The sequence below is a fragment of the Thrips palmi genome, unplaced genomic scaffold (assembly GCF_012932325.1).
Source record: "Thrips palmi isolate BJ-2018 unplaced genomic scaffold, TpBJ-2018v1 HiC_scaffold_5, whole genome shotgun sequence".
Taxonomy (NCBI): domain Eukaryota; kingdom Metazoa; phylum Arthropoda; class Insecta; order Thysanoptera; family Thripidae; genus Thrips; species Thrips palmi.
The window spans coordinates 6,083,247-6,101,895 of NW_023144632.1; the positions used below are offsets into that span (position 1 = coordinate 6,083,247).

Here is an 18,649-nt window from a genome sequence, read left to right on the forward strand (position 1 = left end):
AGAGGTTCATGAGTGCGAGAGAGACAGGGCACTGTTCGTAATCAGCACGGACTCAGCCTGCAGGTTCGGGGAGGTGCAGTACGCGCTGGTGCACTCGGCCGTCCTGTCCGCCTCTCTGGGCGGGGCGGCGGGGCGGCGGGGCGGCGGGGCGGCGGGGCGGCGGGGCGGCGTGGCCGCGCGTGGCGGGCGGTGGGGTCAGCAGCCAGGCAGGAATCCGAGCACCGCGATCGGCGTCGCCGTTGGAGCCGAGTTATCCGAAGAACATGGAACACTGGGACAGCCACACAGGTACAGCAACGCGTGCCCAATCACCACTATTCAGGCATTCAGGCGCTCGCTAAAGTTCTGCGGGTGGCTCGAAACCGCGGACGCGCTCATCAACAACCTGAACGACCCAATGAACAAAATTAATGAGCCCTTAATACGTTCGTCCGCGCGTTCGTCTCACGAGCATGAGGGAAGTGGATGACGACATCCCGAAACTCTGAAACTCCGCTGCGCCGAGGCTCGATCCCTTCACTGCGCTGCACGCGTCGCTGCCTTTGAACGCACAGTGCGCAGATAGGCTCTCTGTGCCCAGATTGAGTGTGTGGGGGAGAGAGAGGGGGGGGGGGTGTAGAAGGGGACAATGTGTGTGTGTGTGTGTGTGTGTGTGTGTGCATGTTTGTTGAACGTGCACATCCCCTGCTAGCTTCGCGCGGCCGAGAGCCAAGAGCGCCAGAGCGGCGCTACGGGAGGGAACCGGCTCGCAGGGCTCGCGCAGGCTGCCCTGTCCGCATCGGATTCCGATTGGAAAGACCCTTGGAAAGACCCTTAGCGCATTTCCTCCGACGAGCCTTCTTTGCCGAGCCCGTGTCATCTCATCGTGAGTTCGAGTACGCGTGGGTCGATGCTCCACTCTGTCATCTCGGAGACCCGCGGGCGTACGCCTCAAAGTTGCTGGGGATCGGAGGAGTGATTGGAGTGATACCCTTCCTGCCTTCTATCGAGCTGGGCCAGCGGCGCGAGCGCGGGCTAGCCCACCCCGCGGGCGGTGCTGTCGTCGCTCTGTCGCATTCGCACCCATGCGGAACGCACCATGAGCGCGAGAGGGAACGGGCGAGGCAGCACCGCGAAGCACTGGTGGGGCTCATCCCGCGTCCTCGTCCATGCCCATGCACCTTGGCAGGGCCAGGCCTGGGCCCTGGGCCCTGGGCCGCCTCCCGCCTCAGCCTCTCCTTGACCATGGCGCGGCGGGGCGCGGCGAGGCCCTGGGCCGCCTCCCGCCTCAGCCTCTCCTTGACCATGGCGCGGCGGGGCGAGGCCCTGGGCCGCCTCCCGCCTCAGCCTCTCCTTGACCATGGCGCGGCGCGGCGCGGCGAGGCCCTGGGCCGCCTCCCGCCTCAGCCTCTCCTTGACCATGGCGCGGCGGGGCGCGGCGAGGCCCTGGGCCGCCTCCCGCCTCAGCCTCTCCTTGACCATGGCGCGGCGCGGCGAGGCCCTGGGCCGCCTCCCGCCTCAGCCTCTCCTTGACCATGGCGCGGCGCGGCGAGGCCCTGGGCCGCCTCCCGCCTCAGCCTCTCCTTGACCATGGCGCGGCGCGGCGAGGCCCTGGGCCGCCTCCCGCCTCAGCCTCTCCTTGACCATGGCGCGGCGCGGCGAGGCCCTGGGCCGCCTCCCGCCTCAGCCTCTCCTTGACCATGGCGCGGCGCGGCGAGGCCCTGGGCCGCCTCCCGCCTCAGCCTCTCCTTGACCATGGCGCGGCGCGGCGAGGCCCTGGGCCGCCTCCCGCCTCAGCCTCTCCTTGACCATGGCGCGGCGCGGCGCGGCGAGGCCCTGGGCCGCCTCCCGCCTCAGCCTCTCCTTGACCATGGCGCGGCGCGGCGAGGCCCTGGGCCGCCTCCCGCCTCAGCCTCTCCTTGACCATGGCGCGGCGCGGCGAGGCCCTGGGCCGCCTCCCGCCTCAGCCTCTCCTTGACCATGGCGCGGCGGGGCGCGGCGAGGCCCTGGGCCGCCTCCCGCCTCAGCCTCTCCTTGACCATGGCGCGGCGCGGCGCGGCGAGGCCCTGGGCCGCCTCCCGCCTCAGCCTCTCCTTGACCATGGCGCGGCGCGGCGAGGCCCTGGGCCGCCTCCCGCCTCAGCCTCTCCTTGACCATGGCGCGGCGCGGCGAGGCCCTGGGCCGCCTCCCGCCTCAGCCTCTCCTTGACCATGGCGCGGCGCGGCGAGGCCCTGGGCCGCCTCCCGCCTCAGCCTCTCCTTGACCATGGCGCGGCGCGGCGAGGCCCTGGGCCGCCTCCCGCCTCAGCCTCTCCTTGACCATGGCGCGGCGGGGCGAGGCCCTGGGCCGCCTCCCGCCAGCCTCTCCTTGACCATGGCGCGGCGCGGCGAGGCCCTGGGCCGCCTCCCGCCTCAGCCTCTCCTTGACCATGGCGCGGCGGGGCGAGGCCCTGGGCCGCCTCCCGCCTCAGCCTCTCCTTGACCATGGCGCGGCGCGGCGAGGCCCTGGGCCGCCTTCCGCCTCAGCCTCTCCTTGACCATGGCGCGGCGCGGCGAGGCCCTGGGCCGCCTCCCGCCTCAGCCTCTCCTTGACCATGGCGCGGCGGGGCGCGGCGAGGCCCTGGGCCGCCTCCCGCCTCAGCCTCTCCTTGACCATGGCGCGGCGGGGCGCGGCGAGGCCCTGGGCCGCCTCCCGCCTCAGCCTCTCCTTGACCATGGCGCGGCGCGGCGAGGCCCTGGGCCGCCTCCCGCCTCAGCCTCTCCTTGACCATGGCGCGGCGCGGCGAGGCCCTGGGCCGCCTCCCGCCTCAGCCTCTCCTTGACCATGGCGCGGCGCGGCGAGGCCCTGGGCCGCCTCCCGCCTCAGCCTCTCCTTGACCATGGCGCGGCGCGGCGAGGCCCTGGGCCGCCTCCCGCCTCAGCCTCTCCTTGACCATGGCGCGGCGCGGCGAGGCCCTGGGCCGCCTCCCGCCTCAGCCTCTCCTTGACCATGGCGCGGCGCGGCGAGGCCCTGGGCCGCCTCCCGCCTCAGCCTCTCCTTGACCATGGCGCGGCGCGGCGCGGCGAGGCCCTGGGCCGCCTCCCGCCTCAGCCTCTCCTTGACCATGGCGCGGCGCGGCGAGGCCCTGGGCCGCCTCCCGCCTCAGCCTCTCCTTGACCATGGCGCGGCGGGGCGCGGCGAGGCCCTGGGCCGCCTCCCGCCTCAGCCTCTCCTTGACCATGGCGCGGCGCGGCGAGGCCCTGGGCCGCCTCCCGCCTCAGCCTCTCCTTGACCATGGCGCGGCGCGGCGAGGCCCTGGGCCGCCTCCCGCCTCAGCCTCTCCTTGACCATGGCGCGGCGCGGCGAGGCCCTGGGCCGCCTCCCGCCTCAGCCTCTCCTTGACCATGGCGCGGCGCGGCGCGGCGAGGCCCTGGGCCGCCTCCCGCCTCAGCCTCTCCTTGACCATGGCGCGGCGCGGCGAGGCCCTGGGCCGCCTCCCGCCTCAGCCTCTCCTTGACCATGGCGCGGCGCGGCGAGGCCCTGGGCCGCCTCCCGCCTCAGCCTCTCCTTGACCATGGCGCGGCGGGGCGCGGCGAGGCCCTGGGCCGCCTCCCGCCTCAGCCTCTCCTTGACCATGGCGCGGCGCGGCGCGGCGAGGCCCTGGGCCGCCTCCCGCCTCAGCCTCTCCTTGACCATGGCGCGGCGCGGCGAGGCCCTGGGCCGCCTCCCGCCTCAGCCTCTCCTTGACCATGGCGCGGCGCGGCGAGGCCCTGGGCCGCCTCCCGCCTCAGCCTCTCCTTGACCATGGCGCGGCGCGGCGAGGCCCTGGGCCGCCTCCCGCCTCAGCCTCTCCTTGACCATGGCGCGGCGCGGCGAGGCCCTGGGCCGCCTCCCGCCTCAGCCTCTCCTTGACCATGGCGCGGCGCGGCGCGGCGAGGCCCTGGGCCGCCTCCCGCCTCAGCCTCTCCTTGACCATGGCGCGGCGCGGCGCGGCGAGGCCCTGGGCCGCCTCCCGCCTCAGCCTCTCCTTGACCATGGCGCGGCGCGGCGAGGCCCTGGGCCGCCTCCCGCCTCAGCCTCTCCTTGACCATGGCGCGGCGGGGCGCGGCGAGGCCCTGGGCCGCCTCCCGCCTCAGCCTCTCCTTGACCATGGCGCGGCGCGGCGAGGCCCTGGGCCGCCTCCCGCCTCAGCCTCTCCTTGACCATGGCGCGGCGCGGCGCGGCGAGGCCCTGGGCCGCCTCCCGCCTCAGCCTCTCCTTGACCATGGCGCGGCGCGGCGAGGCCCTGGGCCGCCTCCCGCCTCAGCCTCTCCTTGACCATGGCGCGGCGGGGCGCGGCGAGGCCCTGGGCCGCCTCCCGCCTCAGCCTCTCCTTGACCATGGCGCGGCGCGGCGAGGCCCTGGGCCGCCTCCCGCCTCAGCCTCTCCTTGACCATGGCGCGGCGCGGCGAGGCCCTGGGCCGCCTCCCGCCTCAGCCTCTCCTTGACCATGGCGCGGCGCGGCGAGGCCCTGGGCCGCCTCCCGCCTCAGCCTCTCCTTGACCATGGCGCGGCGGGGCGAGGCCCTGGGCCGCCTCCCGCCTCAGCCTCTCCTTGACCATGGCGCGGCGGGGCGCGGCGAGGCATCTCCACAAGTCAGACGAATCACCGCAGAGGGCCGCCGGGCCGGGCCTTGACTGCGCTCTCTGCGCTGCCGGCGGACAGCTAAAACCTGCAACAACGCCCGGAGCGAGTGTGCTCATGCACGAGCATGCCAGCCGGGAGTACGCGGCCCCGTCCGAACCAAGAAACGCGTCATCGCCGATATCCTGCTGGTTTTCAGCAGCCGCTCCTGCCGCCGCAACGTCCCACGCGCCACGCGCCACGCTGTTTTCGAGCGTGGATCCGGGTTGCCGATCCTCTATCCTCTAACGACTCTTGCCGAGCAGCGCGAGCAGAGCAGTGTAAGGGGCTGTCTTGTCCGCCAAACCGGAGGCACGCCGCACCGCGCCGCACGCCGGCCGGAGGAGGGGCGCGGTCCAGCTCGAATTAACAATGGGCCACGCCCGAGCCGAGCCGCCGAGCAACCGAGCCCGACGCCGGCGTCAGTTCATTTGGCCCGGTCCAGCCGTCTGATTCCGAACACTGCCTCGTCGCTCTGTCTCTCTCGCACCCCTACGGACCGACCCATCAGCGCAAGAGAGACAGAGCGACGAAAGCAGTGCTCGGAATCGGACGGCAGTCCAGTGTCCGCGGGCGGGGCGCGGCGGGGCGCGGCGGGGCGAGGCGCCGATCTCGTTGTGATTGTTCTTTTTACCTCGGGCCGCAAGATTCTCCCGGCAGTGTAGCGACTGGAGCTCCGTGCAGGGCGTGGTGGCCGCGGCTGGCCCCGGCGTGGGGCGCGAGGGCGCGGGCCGCACGGGTGCCACGCCAACTAATGGGCCCAGTGAGGCGGACGCGGCACGCGGCGCGCGGCGCCGTTTTACTACGCGACTCCAACGGACTCGCGAACGCGTCGCGACGCGGCGATAAACGGCCGGGCGGGAAGAGTCGGGAAACGGAGAACAAAACGACTCAAAGCGGCACTGGCGCCTCGACCAGCTGGTCCGCGCCACGATACAAAAAAATGGAGTGAAAAAAAAAAGAGGTTTGTCTAGTCTTCTTTTTAAAAATGCGGCGCGTTTTTGGTCGCGAGTGCGTGCGTGAGAAAAGGGCGCGCTGAGAAAATCCGTAAACGGCAGATGAGATTCTAGCCGTGCCTCTCCGGCGTCCCCGTCCGGCACGACAACCTCTCCTCCCAACCCCCACCCTCCGCACCTGCGCGGCGAGGCGGCGAGGCAGCGGGGCGCTGGGCAAGGCGAGCTTCGCGGCTTGTCGTCGGCGACCCCAGCACTGCACCGCCGGTCTATGCAAAATGTGCTCTTCGCGCGCGCCCGCATCCATGCACACGCACACACGCCAACACCGACGGTGACGTTGTATTAGAAATGTATCTGGTGTCAGTGACCCTCCGCGTCCCGGCGACTGCTGGCGCGCGCGGTGCACTGCACCGTGCACTGCACCGTGCACTGCACCGTGCCGGAGACCCGAAGATGAAGGCCGGGACGTCCCGTCCCTGTCTGTGATCACTAACTACGTCGTGGCCTCACAAGAACACTGTTGCGTTGCTCTATCGTACAAGTTTGGCAGCCATCGCCCTGTGTAGGGCCTGTAGCGCCTGAGGTAGGCCTCCGCTCCGTCCGCGACACACTGGCGTGGAGATGGTGGCCTACCTCGCCCCTGTCGTCTTCACAGGGGCAAGGTAGGCCACCGTCTCCGCGCCGGTGTCCTGCGCACCGGTGGGGTGGCCTACCTCACAGGCGCTACAGGGTGTACATGATGGGCAGAATCCTTACCGGAGAAACAGAACATGTTGTGCCTGGTTTACGCAGTGGGGTCGCGGCGCCGTGCGTGGCGCGTCAGGGTGGTCGTGTTGCCCGGGGCCACCGCGGCTTCCAGCTCCAGCGCCGGTCGGGGCAACGCCGCAACGCCGCAACGCCGCAACGCCGCGGCAGCGACGGCCCGACGGCCCCACCCAACGCCAGCCGCCGGCCGTTGCGCCCGCGGGGCGGGGCGGGGCGGGCCGGGGCGGGCCGGGCCGGTTGCCGGCGGCCGCCAAATCAAAGTCAAGTGCACGGCCGAGACCTCCGCCGCCGCCGCCGACGACGACGCCTCCCCCCGACCCCGACTCTCCATGACCCCCTCCCTCCCTCGCCGGCGTCCGCGCCCGCGGGCCTTCGGAGCACTCCAGGATATCACAGGTGTAGCGCCGCGCCGCCGCGCTGTCGTGCAATTCCGCTGCCCGCACTCCTGGCTCTGTCTCTCTCGCTCTCACGGAGTGTGCCTCAGGCAGCCACAGGCAGCCACAGGGGTGCGAGAGAGACAGAGTGAGTCGCTCGACTGCACTCGCCGCGCTGCTGCATTCCACATTCCAGATTCCTACGCCAATATAGCGGGGGAAGGGCGAGCGAGGGCTTCCCTCCGACCTACGACCTACGCTTCTGCGTTGTTGCGCTGCCGGCAGAGCCGGATGCCGGGCCCGGGCCGGGCCGGGGTATTGCAAACATTCTAGAGCCATCATTCCAGGTTGGGGGCGTGCCTCTGCGCCGCACAATCACTCAATGGCCCTTCCGGAAGCAGGGAGGCAAGGGCTTGGGGGCACGCAGAAGCGTTTTCCCGACGACGCAGAAGGTCGGGTTAGTCATTCCGATGCCCCGACGCCGCATGCACTCTAAATGTTCTACAGTGAAGATTCTCCATATTATGGTGAAAATGTTCCATATTATGGTGGTGCAGCTGACTTCGTAACATACCATTGAGAATTCACTGTACATTATGGAGATTTTCACGAATTTCGCTGGTATTATGGAGAAAATCTCCACCATATTATGTTGGTGCAGCCTTTCACCGTAAGACATTTGGGGCAAACCAGGGCCAATCAGCAGAGCCCAAAATGGACCATCGACGATTTGGCCCATTTTTGGCTCAAATGTTACCTACCCATAGGTAAACTTCGGGGTAAAATTTCAGCCACCTAGGTGTCGTTTCATAGGAGTTATGGGCAATCTTAGTTTTTGACTTTTTTTCTTAAGTGGTTTTTGACCAAATTGCTACATTTTCCAAAAATCCCTCTCAAGTCTACAGTTTTGCCCCTAGTTGGCTAAAAACTCGTACTCCAACGTAAAATTGCATGAGGAATTCGATTTCAGGGCCCAAACGGACCCCTGGGCAGTCTATCATAGAGAAAAACGCAAATTTTGACGAAAAATCACTTTTTTTAAGGTTTTACGTCGGTGCGTTTTAAAGCTACACCCGAATCCAAACTTGGTCAACTCAATGCGGGAAATCGTACCTCATACTACCACCTAAAATAGCACGGCTCGACATTTGGGTGGTATGGGTATGGTTTGGGCGCTGCAGCCTTGGGAACTTTTAAATTATGAAAAACAAGCAAATTCCACCTTACGGCGAGGTCAACCCTCCTGCATTGGCTGTTTCGGGTTCAACTGAGGCCCCGCGGTAAGATTTAAGTTAGAAAGGTCCTTCTTACCCCTCACTACCATCACTGACCCTCTGAGAAGCGCACTGAGGTCACTTTTGGGTCCATGGCTGCAGCCAAAGTGACAGAATGGACGAAACGCCTGAAGGGTAGGCAACTTATCCTACGCGCCTGAAGGAATTATCCTACGCATGAGGGGGGCTGTTCTGGTCTAATAAAACATGTAGTCTAATATCTGCTCCTTTCATTTTGAAGAGGATAATGATCACAATTTTGACAAATTTGGCAGTGGGATAAAATACTAAGCTAGGAACAAAACTTGGCTCATACACTAAACTAAGAACACAACTTTGCTTAACCCATGGGAAAAAGTCCAGACGACCATCCGGGAACACCGTTCCCGGACAAATCCGATTTTCCGATTTCGCCTCACAGAATGGTCACGATCATGAGACACATTGTTTTGGAACCGCCTCTACGAAAGACGCAAGTTACTTTTTGAACGGACCTCGTACGATGAATTTGGTACGGGAACATGATTCCTGGATGGTCGTCAGAGACATGCCCAGTCCGGGAACACCGTTCCCGTACGTAAAAGCGGCCCAGCAAGCCAAATGAGGGTATTTTCGGAATCAGCGGATCGAGCCCAGGCCATTCGCACACTTTTCGAATTGGTTTGAGCTGTTACAACCAACTCGATTTTGACACGGCCCGATTCTGCTGCACGTCAAGAAGGCCGTGTGGAAATCGGGTTGGTTGTTACAGCTCAAAACAGGTCAAAAAGTGTGCGAATGGCCTGGGGTCCCTCCGCTGATTCCGAAAATACCCTCATTTAGCTTGGTGGGCCGCTTTTACGTACGGAAACGGTGTTCCCGAACTGGACATGTCTCTGAGGACCGTCCGGGTACACGGTTCCCGGACTCAAAAACGGCCATACAAGCTTCAAACTGAGACTTTTTGCGTTTTCTTCCTTATTTTCGGAAAATAAAATGATTTTGGCACTCATTTTGACTGGGAACCGTGTTCCCGTACTGGGTTCCCGCATCTAATGTCGTTGGCGTCCACACGGGAACCCCGTACCCGCGTGAATGGGCATGGCCCTCGCGACCGTCCGGGCACGGGGTTCCCAGATTTTTTTTTCAGCTGGTTGGTTTTGTTATTCCATGATTCGTGCTTATATCAAGTCGCGAGGTCTGAGAGATGCATGGTTTGGTCAAAGCAGACTCCGGTCCTGAGCGGAAGTTTGCCCAAAACGAGTCCGGTCGTGAACGTGTTAAGCAAAGTTGTGTTCTTAGTTTGGTGTAATGATCAGCAATTCACGATATTACCTCAATGTATAATGAGCCAAGTTTTGTTCCTAGCTTAGTATTTTATCTAACTGCCAAATTTGTCAAAATTGTGATCATTATCCTCTTCAAAATGAAAGAAGCAGATATTAGACTACATGTTTTATTAGACCAGAACAGCCCCCCTCATGCGTAGGATAATTCCTTCAGGCGCGTAGGATAAGTTGCCTACCCTTCAGGCGTTTCGTCAATTCTGTCATTTTGGCTGCAGCCATGGACCCAAAAGTGACCTCAGTGCGCTTCTCAGAGGGTCAGTGATGGTAGTGAGGGGTAAGAAGGACCTTTCTAACTTAAATCTTACCGCGGGGCCTCAGTTGAACCCGAAACAGCCAATGCAGGAGGGTTGACCTCGCCGTAAGGTGGAATTTGCTTGTTTTTCATAATTTAAAAGTTCCCAAGGCTGCAGCGCCCAAACCATACCCATACCACCCAAATGTCGAGCCGTGCTATTTTAGGTGGTAGTATGAGGTACGATTTCCCGCATTGAGTTGACCAAGTTTGGATTCGGGTGTAGCTTTAAAACGCACCGACGTAAAACCTTAAAAAAAGTGATTTTTCGTCAAAATTTGCGTTTTTCTTTATGATAGACTGCCCAGGGGTCCGTTTGGGCCCTGAAATCGAATTCCTCATGCAATTTTACGTTGGAGTACGAGTTTTTAGCCAACTAGGGGCAAAACTGCAAAACTGTAGACTTGAGAGGGATTTTTGGAAAATGTAGCAATTCGGTCAAAAACCACTTAAGAAAAAAAGTCAAAAACTAAGATTGCCCATAACTCCTATGAAACGACACCTAGGTGGCTGAAATTTTACCCCGAAGTTTACCTATGGGTAGGTAACATTTGAGCCAAAAATGGGCCAAATCGTCGATGGTCCATTTTGGGCTCTGCTGATTGGCCCTGGTTTGCCCCATTTACTGTGTGGCGATGCGCTTGGAGTTGCCTGAAATACTACCAGCCCTGCGCTGAGCATCAATTAGCTGCAGGCCGAGCGACCATCGTGCGGGAAATGCACTCCTGCTCCTATGTTCGCCTGCTCGGGACGTCTTCCCCGTCCCCCACGGCGTTGGGCCCAGGTACGTTGTCACGTCACGGACGCCAGACGCCTGCACTTGTTCCTGCGACAACGCAGTACTCCACGAAAGCAATCGCAGGGCACAGGCACTGCCAGGGCACTGCACTCACTGGACCAGGCTAGGCTGCATGTCTTACACTGTAGCCGCGAGTGTGTTCTGTTTTCTGCTGCTTGCAAGACAGTCGCGTCTCCGTTTGTGGAGTGGTCGGCTTGGTGTTTCGTTCCTTTTTCCGGGCGGGGCGACGGGGCGGCGGGGCGGGCAGCGGCTGCGCTGGGAGGCAGGAAGGAGGGGGCAGGCCGACAGGACCGCCTGGACTTCGTATAAAAGTGGTGCGGGGTCCTGGACCAGGCACATTTGCAGTTCGCTCCCGAAGGCAAATTATCCATCCCATCACCATGTACAAGCTGGTAAGTAGTGTTTCGTGCATCACAAGTCTCGTTGTTCTCTCTTGCACCCTCAGTTTCCGTGCCCTGTCTCGGCATCACAGATTAGATTTCCTCCGTATCTGTACGGCCTGTCCACACCATACGAAGTGGAAACGGCGTTTCTATCATGTTGCGGGCCACCACCCGAGGCACAACACCTGGGCGTCGCCGAAAGTGATTGGTTTGTGTCTGATGGTTTTGTCTTGCCCCAGGTTGTCCTCGCCGCCGTGCTGGCCGTCGCCGCCGCCAAGCCCGCCCCCGGTCTCCTGGCCTACTCTGGCGTCCCCGCCCTTCACAGCGGAGTGATTGCTGCCAGCCCCCTTGCCTACTCGGCCTACTCTGCCCCCGCCATCGCCGCCCCTCTTGCCTACTCCGCCCCCGTGGCTGTGGCTGCCCCCGTCGCCGCCCCCGTCGCCTACTCCGTGCCTGCTGCCCACTCCTACGTGTCCGGCTACAACGTCGCCGTCCACGCTGAGCCCGTCGAGCAGCACGGCTACAAGATCGCCTACTAAATGCACCGCCAACCTCTATTTATGACCCCTTCATTCAGTCCGGAGAAATAAACTACATCTCTTAATGTCTGCTTGTACTTTTTCTGTCGGTTGCTTTCGACTGTTTGACCACACTGAGTCCGTAGAACAGAGTCTCTCAGATTCCAAAAATTAATTAAGGTTAAAATCATTTTGAGTAGAGTGACAATTTATTGAGTTCATCTTGTATTTTATTTCTTTCCATACAATAGGCAGCAGAATATTAAGGAACACAAACAAAGACACAAAGTGCAAGATAAACTGAATTGTAACAGCAGACTCCCAGCAAGCTTAAACTCCCATAAGCTGTACAATACCATATCATTTTTGCGACTGATTCCATTTGAGAAGAAAGAGTCAACAATACTGAAAGAAACAGTACCTGTTTTCATCAAACCAAATTTTTTTAGTAAAATGTTTTTGAAAAAAAAAAGAAATTTAAAAATGCTTCCAAAAATTACTCTAAAACACAAAAAAGGAACATGGCAATACAACAACAACAACAACAAAAACAAATAAAAACTCCCTACTAAGGAACATAACCATCAGAGGTTTACTTCATGTGAATAAGAGAATCGGAAACCGAAAAAAAAAGGGCACTGGGAACTCAAACTTTCTTGCAACAGTGAGAGATGCATGTAATATGAAGGATAATCCTAAAATATATCAATAGAATTGGAGACAAAAGTTTACAGTAAAATAAACCATGGGGAATGATGCGACTACTATCCGAGTTAAGTCCTCGATATCTCCCGAAAGCCGTTAAATTTCAAACTACTTATCTTAAACAGTCAGTCAATTTTGGACTAGATTGTTAATTTCAATTTCGTTTTATCAATTACCAACACAAAATTTTACTAGGTACTTTAAGAAATCAGTACAGAGAAAAGAGACTTGACATCCAGATCACACATAAAAAGCAACATTCACTAAATTGATAAGATAAAAACAAACTTGTCTGCTGAGTAGTAATAATAATAGTGTTTCCCAATCCAATAAAAGGAAAAAATGGATTTCTTCCATATTTTTTAAAATCACAAATACTGTATTAAATACAATGCTTAACTAACGAAGCCTTTTGCAACATGTTCTCCTTTCATCACTTTTCTCAGCCTTGTCCTTTTGAACACACATAAAGGTAGCATCTGGCGTGCTCGAGGGCACTGCTGACTGCTGGCACACAGAAATGCCCCACAGGACTTTCTGCTTAGTGGTGGGGCCACAGAATAATCCATGAAATGTACAATGTGAAGATCATTTTACATTACATATTTGAGACAAAAAATAAAGTTAATTTTTAAGATGCAAATGCATTAAGAGAATCATTTTCTATGGCATTATCTATGGAAGAAGTAAAAGCAACAATTTCACTATTTACAGACAAAAGATTATTCCATCAAGTCCTGTGATAAGAAATACAGTCTATAAACAGTCAACCGATTCCAGCAAAACTTAGAATACATAGTTATGATGATGAGACACAGATTATCCTACAGTCTACAGAAGTTATGTCATTGGTTGAATACTAGAAAAGCTTGATTTAACAACACACTTCTAAAGCATTCATTTCAAGATAGAAATTAAAAAGATAAGGCTTTCTTATCTTCCGCAAGGTATTTTGATTTGTTTTTTAGACTACCTTAAAATGTAGGTAGATAAATTTGATATTCCTCAAAGGAGAAACAGAGGAAGGTACAAAACAAAAACAGAAACAATCAAAATTTGACAAGACAAATCTTTTAAGAAAAACACTTCTAATATTGGTTGAAGAACCATCAGTTTGGCTATGCCAATTTAACATAACAAAGAACAATAAAAAACATTACATCAACATGAACAAACTTCAAAATCACATTTCAGAAAGAAAAAAAATTCCAGAGACATGTGACAATCAAAAATGGAAGTAACTTTGGTAAGAACAATTCAAGTTAAATTGCACAAGCAAACAGGATGACAATGAAAAAGTAAGTATAACTAAACAGTTCACAGTCTCATAACACAAAAACCACTGCAGTTCTCAACCAACTAACACAAACTGTTTAACAGTTTTTAATGCTAAGTTAGAACCCAAATGGTACCTGTTATTCATTATAGAATTAATTCAAAACTTCCTCTTATTGCTCTTATCTAGGTAAATCCAGAGAAGAGTCACTGGAACAAAAGTTTAAAAGGGTGCAACAAAAGTTGACAAAAATCAGATCAAAACACAAAAACAAAATTTTTAAAGTTAAAATGAGATTTTTAAAAAAATTATAAATTTGCTAGCCTACATGTAAAAGTAACTAGAAACTAAAAATTGCTTTCAGCATTTTACACAAAAACGTAGCACCAGATCAAAGGAGAAAAAATACAAACGTTGTTTCTGATGATGAAATTATATCACAGATATCCAAAAGGTGATGATTATTCAAAAGCCTGCACCCCATCCTTGACTAGACTAAAATTCTGAAAACATCTATTCAATGTTCTCAGCACAAATAATCTTCAGAAGATATGGAAATGTTGACACAGTAGTATTCAACACATTGCAAATAAAAGTGCAATAATGTAATACAGCTGAATGAATTGGTTCTGATAAGAAATAATTGGGGGAGGGGGAGGAGTCACGAAACACACTTGGAAGCGCAACATGCCAAAGTATTGGTAGCTTCCCACGCCTTTCAACAATAACTAGTACTGAGGAGGAGGCAAGAAAGATCGCATCGCCTGAACTAGTAGTAATGTGTCTTCCAGAGCTGAAAAATTACAAAATGAAACAAAAATTAATACACTACTTTCACAAAAAGACACTGTAAAAACTAATAAAGAGGAAAAAACTCACTCTTTTGCAGCATTTCTGACTGCTTTCCATAGGGCTTGCACATTGATGGTTTAATACACATTTTCATGCGGTGCAAGTTTCTCATCACCTCTGCAAATGCTCGAACAATTTTTTCTTGTCCGCCTGTGAACAAAAGAGATTAGTCCAGAAGGCCTATAGTTCTGTATGTGGGATATAACTCAGATCACACATCAGGTTCTTCATTTACCTTCCATGCTTGAAGATCTTTTGTAAGAGCTTTGATCATCATGAGAAGACCAGGCTCCATTGTGCAACGCAAGTAAGTCTTTATTTGAGCTGGAGAAGTTGTCTAAATTGTCTAAGCTTGACCGCATGAAGTCAGTTAATTTTGGGTCCACCATAGTGGGAAATTGATCCAATAACTTTTGCTGTTGAAGCAACTTTTGTTGCTGTTGCTGCTGCTGCTGCTGTTGAATTTGCTGCTGTTGCATCTGTTGAAGCTGAAGTTGAATCTGCTGCTGGTGTAACTGTTGCTGTTGCTGTAACTGTAACTGTTGTTGTTGCTGTTGCTGCAGATGTTGCAGCTGGTGTTGCTGCTTTTCCTGTTGAAGATTACGGACAGCTTTTTCTGCCAAAAGTTGCTGCTGTTGGGCGGCAACAGCGGCATTCAGAAGCTGAGCTCTTGTTGGTGCTGGAGTGTTGCTGCGACTCGGATGCGTGGTGGCTGCAGCTGCAGCTGCTGCAGCAGCTGCCTTTGCTCTACTCAACTCAAGCATGGCGTTGACTGTTTTAAGATCTCCCATGGATTGACTTCCAAGGTCCATGGACTAGAAACATAAAATAATTAGGTAAGTACCATCTAGGGAATCGACACATAATGATTAGTCAACATTTTTTATGAAACGTACCTGCGAATATTCAGGTGCTGAAGGGGGCTTTGAGAATGATGCAGGAGTCCCAACTCCACCTCTCAAAAGATTTGCATCAGCAAGTGATTGAGGCATCTGACCTAAATAATATAAGCAAATTGTCAAGGACTTTGCATTGTTTTTAATAAAAGGAATAATATATTGACAAAATAATTATACAAATAGTTTGAGTAGAAACATTTCATGCACTATAGAAAGGATTATACTGTACCTCTGGAAGCTGACTTGTAGTCTTGATGTTGCCTTTGAGGATTTGGCATAAGGTCTTTCATTCCCTTAGATGTCTTATCTAAATTAGAAAGGATAGGAAATGAAAACTAGGAGTACAGAACAACAAACTTCTATTCAAAGCAAAAAGAAATCTTGTGCTTACCATTGGTTTCAGGAAGTGTATGATATGATGGCATCTGGCTTTTATAATAGCGACATTCAGGGCAATTCTGCACCACTTCATAAATGAATTCTTTCTCCATGCCAAAATAGTCACGGCCAATGGTATAGGACTCCATTACCTATTGGCAAATATGATTTTGAGTACCATTCATATAAATACACACATAGGGAGAGAATTTTACTTACAGCTCTAACAGTTGCTTCCAAATTCAAATGCATGGTGTGAGGTCTATTTATATGCTTTAACATGACAGCATTGGCAAAATGCTCAAATGGCAGAATAAGTTTACCATTTTCTCTGTGCACAAGCCTTGCTTGCGTGTCCAGTGTTACCCTTGATGCCATCATCCTAAATTTAAAAAATCATGATGAGTCTTTGGTAGCATAGAACCATTGATGCAAACTTGTGGTTAAGTACAAAGAAACCTACTGCAAATATGCTGCTGCATTGGGAATCATAGCAGCTTCTTTCATCTCAGCAAAGCATTGCAAGAGCTCCACTGAGTTCCAGCCTTTATGCTGCAGATACATTTGCAGTACAGTGTACAGCTTTTCTGTAATGTAGGTTGTGCCGAAGGGTGTGCTTGAAGTGCTTGACTGACTGTTGGGTGCAGGTCCAGTGCCAGGTCCAACAGCTCCTGCCATGATAGTAGGGCTGCCCACTGCAGCAGGACCAGCGACAGCTGAATTTACCGCAGTGGCAGAACCAGATTCCTTGGCCATCATGGTTTTCATCATCTCTGCAAGATCCATGATTTCAAGTTTCTGACCTGAAGAAAGTAATTTTCATTATTTTTAGGAGGAAAGAGGCTTAGGGCAGGATATCATATTAAACAAATGCATGGTAGAATTCGGTTCAAATGATAGCTAATACAAAAAGAGGTTATGATAGGATGAATTAAAAATGAGAAGTAATAGTATTTTCTTTTCATACGAAAAGAAAATTGGTAAGCTGTCATTGGCTGTCATTCAACAACAGCTGAGCCTCCATATGAAGTTGAACTGCATTCCATGTATTACTTAACGAATGAAAAAAGTGACAATGTTTAGGTAACCATGGCAACCAGTTAAATTGCCTAGCCGGCCGAGCATTGTCATGACAGGCTACACAGAAAGGGGGAGAAGCAATTCACAACGTTCCAATCACAATCACGAATCAAGACGCAATTGTAATGAAACGTCTCAAAACTCCCCTTCTGTCCACGACAGAAATACAGTTCACTTACCCCGACAATAAATCGATCACAGGAGTCCGAGTCCAGGCACGGACGGCCTACGCCCCGTCGCACTTTGGTGGCCGCTGCTGCATGCCCACGGACCCAAAATGGGGTACTTGCCACTTCACAGCATCGCCGCTTTATTATTGAAGCGGCCCGGTCCTCGAGAACCCCGTGCAACAGCCCCAAATCTAAAAGGGGGCTGAGATTTGATACGATGGGGCGTTGCTTTCCCAATCAAATTTGCGTTAGTTTTTGTTTACTTCTTTTTTTTGCGCCAGGAAGCTGCTGGGCAGAGATTCCGGTCAAGCCTACGGCAGATATAAGTAGGTATCGAAATCGTTCGTTCATCCATGGAAGAGCTGCTCCACATGCAACATTTAAGTCCCCGCCTTTCAAATATGTACTGTGGATATTTTTCTCATGTAGAATCTTGTTATCTTAACGTCTATCAGTATCGTTTTGCTTCGGGACTCATTCTGTGAAGTCTGCCGGCTGCCGCCTCCACTTTAGTTGTTGTGTGTGATTGTTGTTATTGTTCCGCGTTTTGTTACGTCTGTCTGTCTACTGAATTTTTGAGGTCGGCGCGATGGCAGATGAATCTCTCTACGAATTTTTGCACTCAGAAATTGTAGGATATGTCACTGAAAAATCAGCTCGAGAGAACAAGGCAAGTTTCTCATTTGTCACAATATTTCAGTAAAAGCTTCATTATTTAGGTTATGTTTACTATCTCACTGTTCAATGGAAGTCGCTTCAAATATTTTGAGGAGTGATTCAATCAAGATTATTGTAACTTGTCATTAGAAACCTTCCATGGTGGTGTCTAGTGAATGTCTGTTTTGTCTTTTCACAGAAAGATGACCTTTCTTCCTTGGAGTACATGGGGTTTTCATCTGGATTCAGGATTATTGAAAGGTAAGCACATTAGCGATTTTAAAAAATCTCTTATTTCACCAGATATAGAATTCCTTAATGTTCCCTTTCTTCACAGACTGACAAAAGAACGTCCACGGTTCAACGACGAGTTAGATACTGTCAAATTCATTTGCACAGACCTGTGGTCCACTATTTACAAGAAACAAATTGACAATTTGAGGACCAATCACCAAGGAATTTATGTCTTACATGATTGTGCTTTTCGATTTCTATCAAAATTATCATCTGGACGTCAATACCTAGAATCAGCACCAAAGGTGAGTGGCTTGGCCTTAAACCACTTGGGGAGTAGCAGAATCGCTGTGCCTTTTAGAATGCAGTATCTGTTAGTTGTAGCCATAATGACGCATGTTCAGTGGGGTTGTCTTAAAATTGTGTTTCTGCTTTCCTGCTATTAATTAAGTCAAACATACACCTTAAAATCTTGAAGCAGAATTCTACTTGTGTATTCATTTTTGTTCTTCTTTTTTTCAGTATGTTGCTTTCACCTGTGGGCTGATAAGAGGAGCCCTGGCAAATCTGGGTATTAAATGCTTAGTCACTGCGGAAGTTCAGAATATGCCTGGCTGCAAATTCCATATTCATGTTCAGAGGTCATAAAATTTGCAGTTGAAGACTTTTTCTTATAAATGATTTATTTTAAATGATCATTATTTGTTATTGAGTCATTTTAATTACCTTTGCATCAATTATGGCATACATCTTTTCCTGAGTTTGTGCCATGTTTCTATTGCAATTTTTCTCATCTTACTTTCTGAATTGTATTTTCTCTACTTTTTCCACTAGTACTATTTGAACTGACTTAAGTGTTTGTTAGCCTTTATGTGTATAAAAAATGGTGAGAATGTATGTGTCAGTAGTGTGTTTGATTGTTAAGTTTGTATAGTGTTAAGGAGCATGAACTTTTTGTTCTGCTTTTCTCACTGAAGTCTTTCTAACTTGGTAAGAGCATTGTGTCAGCGACTCAATGGCATATTAGAAATGTACAGGACTTTTGCTCAGTCATGAAATATACAGAAAACGTTGATCAGAATATACTTT

General features: G+C 53.4%; 3 protein-coding genes across 3 annotated transcripts; 2 read left to right on the forward strand and 1 right to left on the reverse strand.

Annotated features, from left to right (window-relative positions):
* Positions 1-10,696: 10,696 nt before the first annotated feature.
* Positions 10,697-11,407, forward strand: LOC117650648 (vitelline membrane protein Vm26Ab-like). Its single transcript, XM_034394209.1, has 2 exons — positions 10,697-10,800; positions 11,031-11,407. The coding sequence occupies exons 1-2, from the start codon at positions 10,789-10,791 to the stop codon at positions 11,328-11,330; spliced, it is 312 nt and encodes a 103-aa protein (XP_034250100.1). The 5' UTR covers positions 10,697-10,788; the 3' UTR covers positions 11,331-11,407.
* A 2,429-nt stretch (positions 11,408-13,836) lies between these two features.
* Positions 13,837-16,925, reverse strand: LOC117650646 (probable serine/threonine-protein kinase samkC). Its single transcript, XM_034394207.1, has 9 exons — positions 16,679-16,925; positions 15,883-16,222; positions 15,639-15,801; positions 15,433-15,571; positions 15,271-15,348; positions 15,039-15,139; positions 14,378-14,957; positions 14,170-14,292; positions 13,837-14,083 (listed from the first exon to the last, which is right to left on the reverse strand). The coding sequence occupies exons 2-9, from the start codon at positions 16,203-16,205 to the stop codon at positions 14,019-14,021; spliced, it is 1,572 nt and encodes a 523-aa protein (XP_034250098.1). The 5' UTR covers positions 16,206-16,222; positions 16,679-16,925; the 3' UTR covers positions 13,837-14,018.
* Positions 16,926-17,020: 95 nt separating this feature from the next.
* LOC117650647 (trafficking protein particle complex subunit 6b) lies at positions 17,021-18,641 on the forward strand. The gene is made up of 4 exons (XM_034394208.1): positions 17,021-17,339; positions 17,526-17,587; positions 17,664-17,865; positions 18,083-18,641. Exons 1-4 carry the CDS (start codon positions 17,259-17,261, stop codon positions 18,206-18,208), a joined length of 471 nt encoding a protein of 156 aa, XP_034250099.1. The 5' UTR covers positions 17,021-17,258; the 3' UTR covers positions 18,209-18,641.
* The last annotated feature ends 8 nt before the right edge of the window (positions 18,642-18,649 follow it).

Bases quoted from the DNA above. Each gene is read 5' to 3' on its own strand.
- LOC117650646 (XM_034394207.1), bottom strand. From the start codon at position 16,205: ATGGATCTTGCAGAGATGATGAAAACCATGATGGCCAAGGAATCTGGT. The intron at 15,349-15,432 runs GTAAGCACAAGA...TTTCTAATTTAG, and splicing joins TACACTTCCTGAAACCAATG to ATAAGACATCTAAGGGAATG. The intron at 15,140-15,270 runs GTACAGTATAAT...TATATTATTTAG, and splicing joins CTACAAGTCAGCTTCCAGAG to GTCAGATGCCTCAATCACTT.
- LOC117650647 (XM_034394208.1), top strand. From the start codon at position 17,259: ATGGCAGATGAATCTCTCTACGAATTTTTGCACTCAGAAATTGTAGGA. The intron at 17,588-17,663 runs GTAAGCACATTA...CTTTCTTCACAG, and splicing joins GGATTCAGGATTATTGAAAG to ACTGACAAAAGAACGTCCAC. The intron at 17,866-18,082 runs GTGAGTGGCTTG...TCTTTTTTTCAG, and splicing joins ACCTAGAATCAGCACCAAAG to TATGTTGCTTTCACCTGTGG.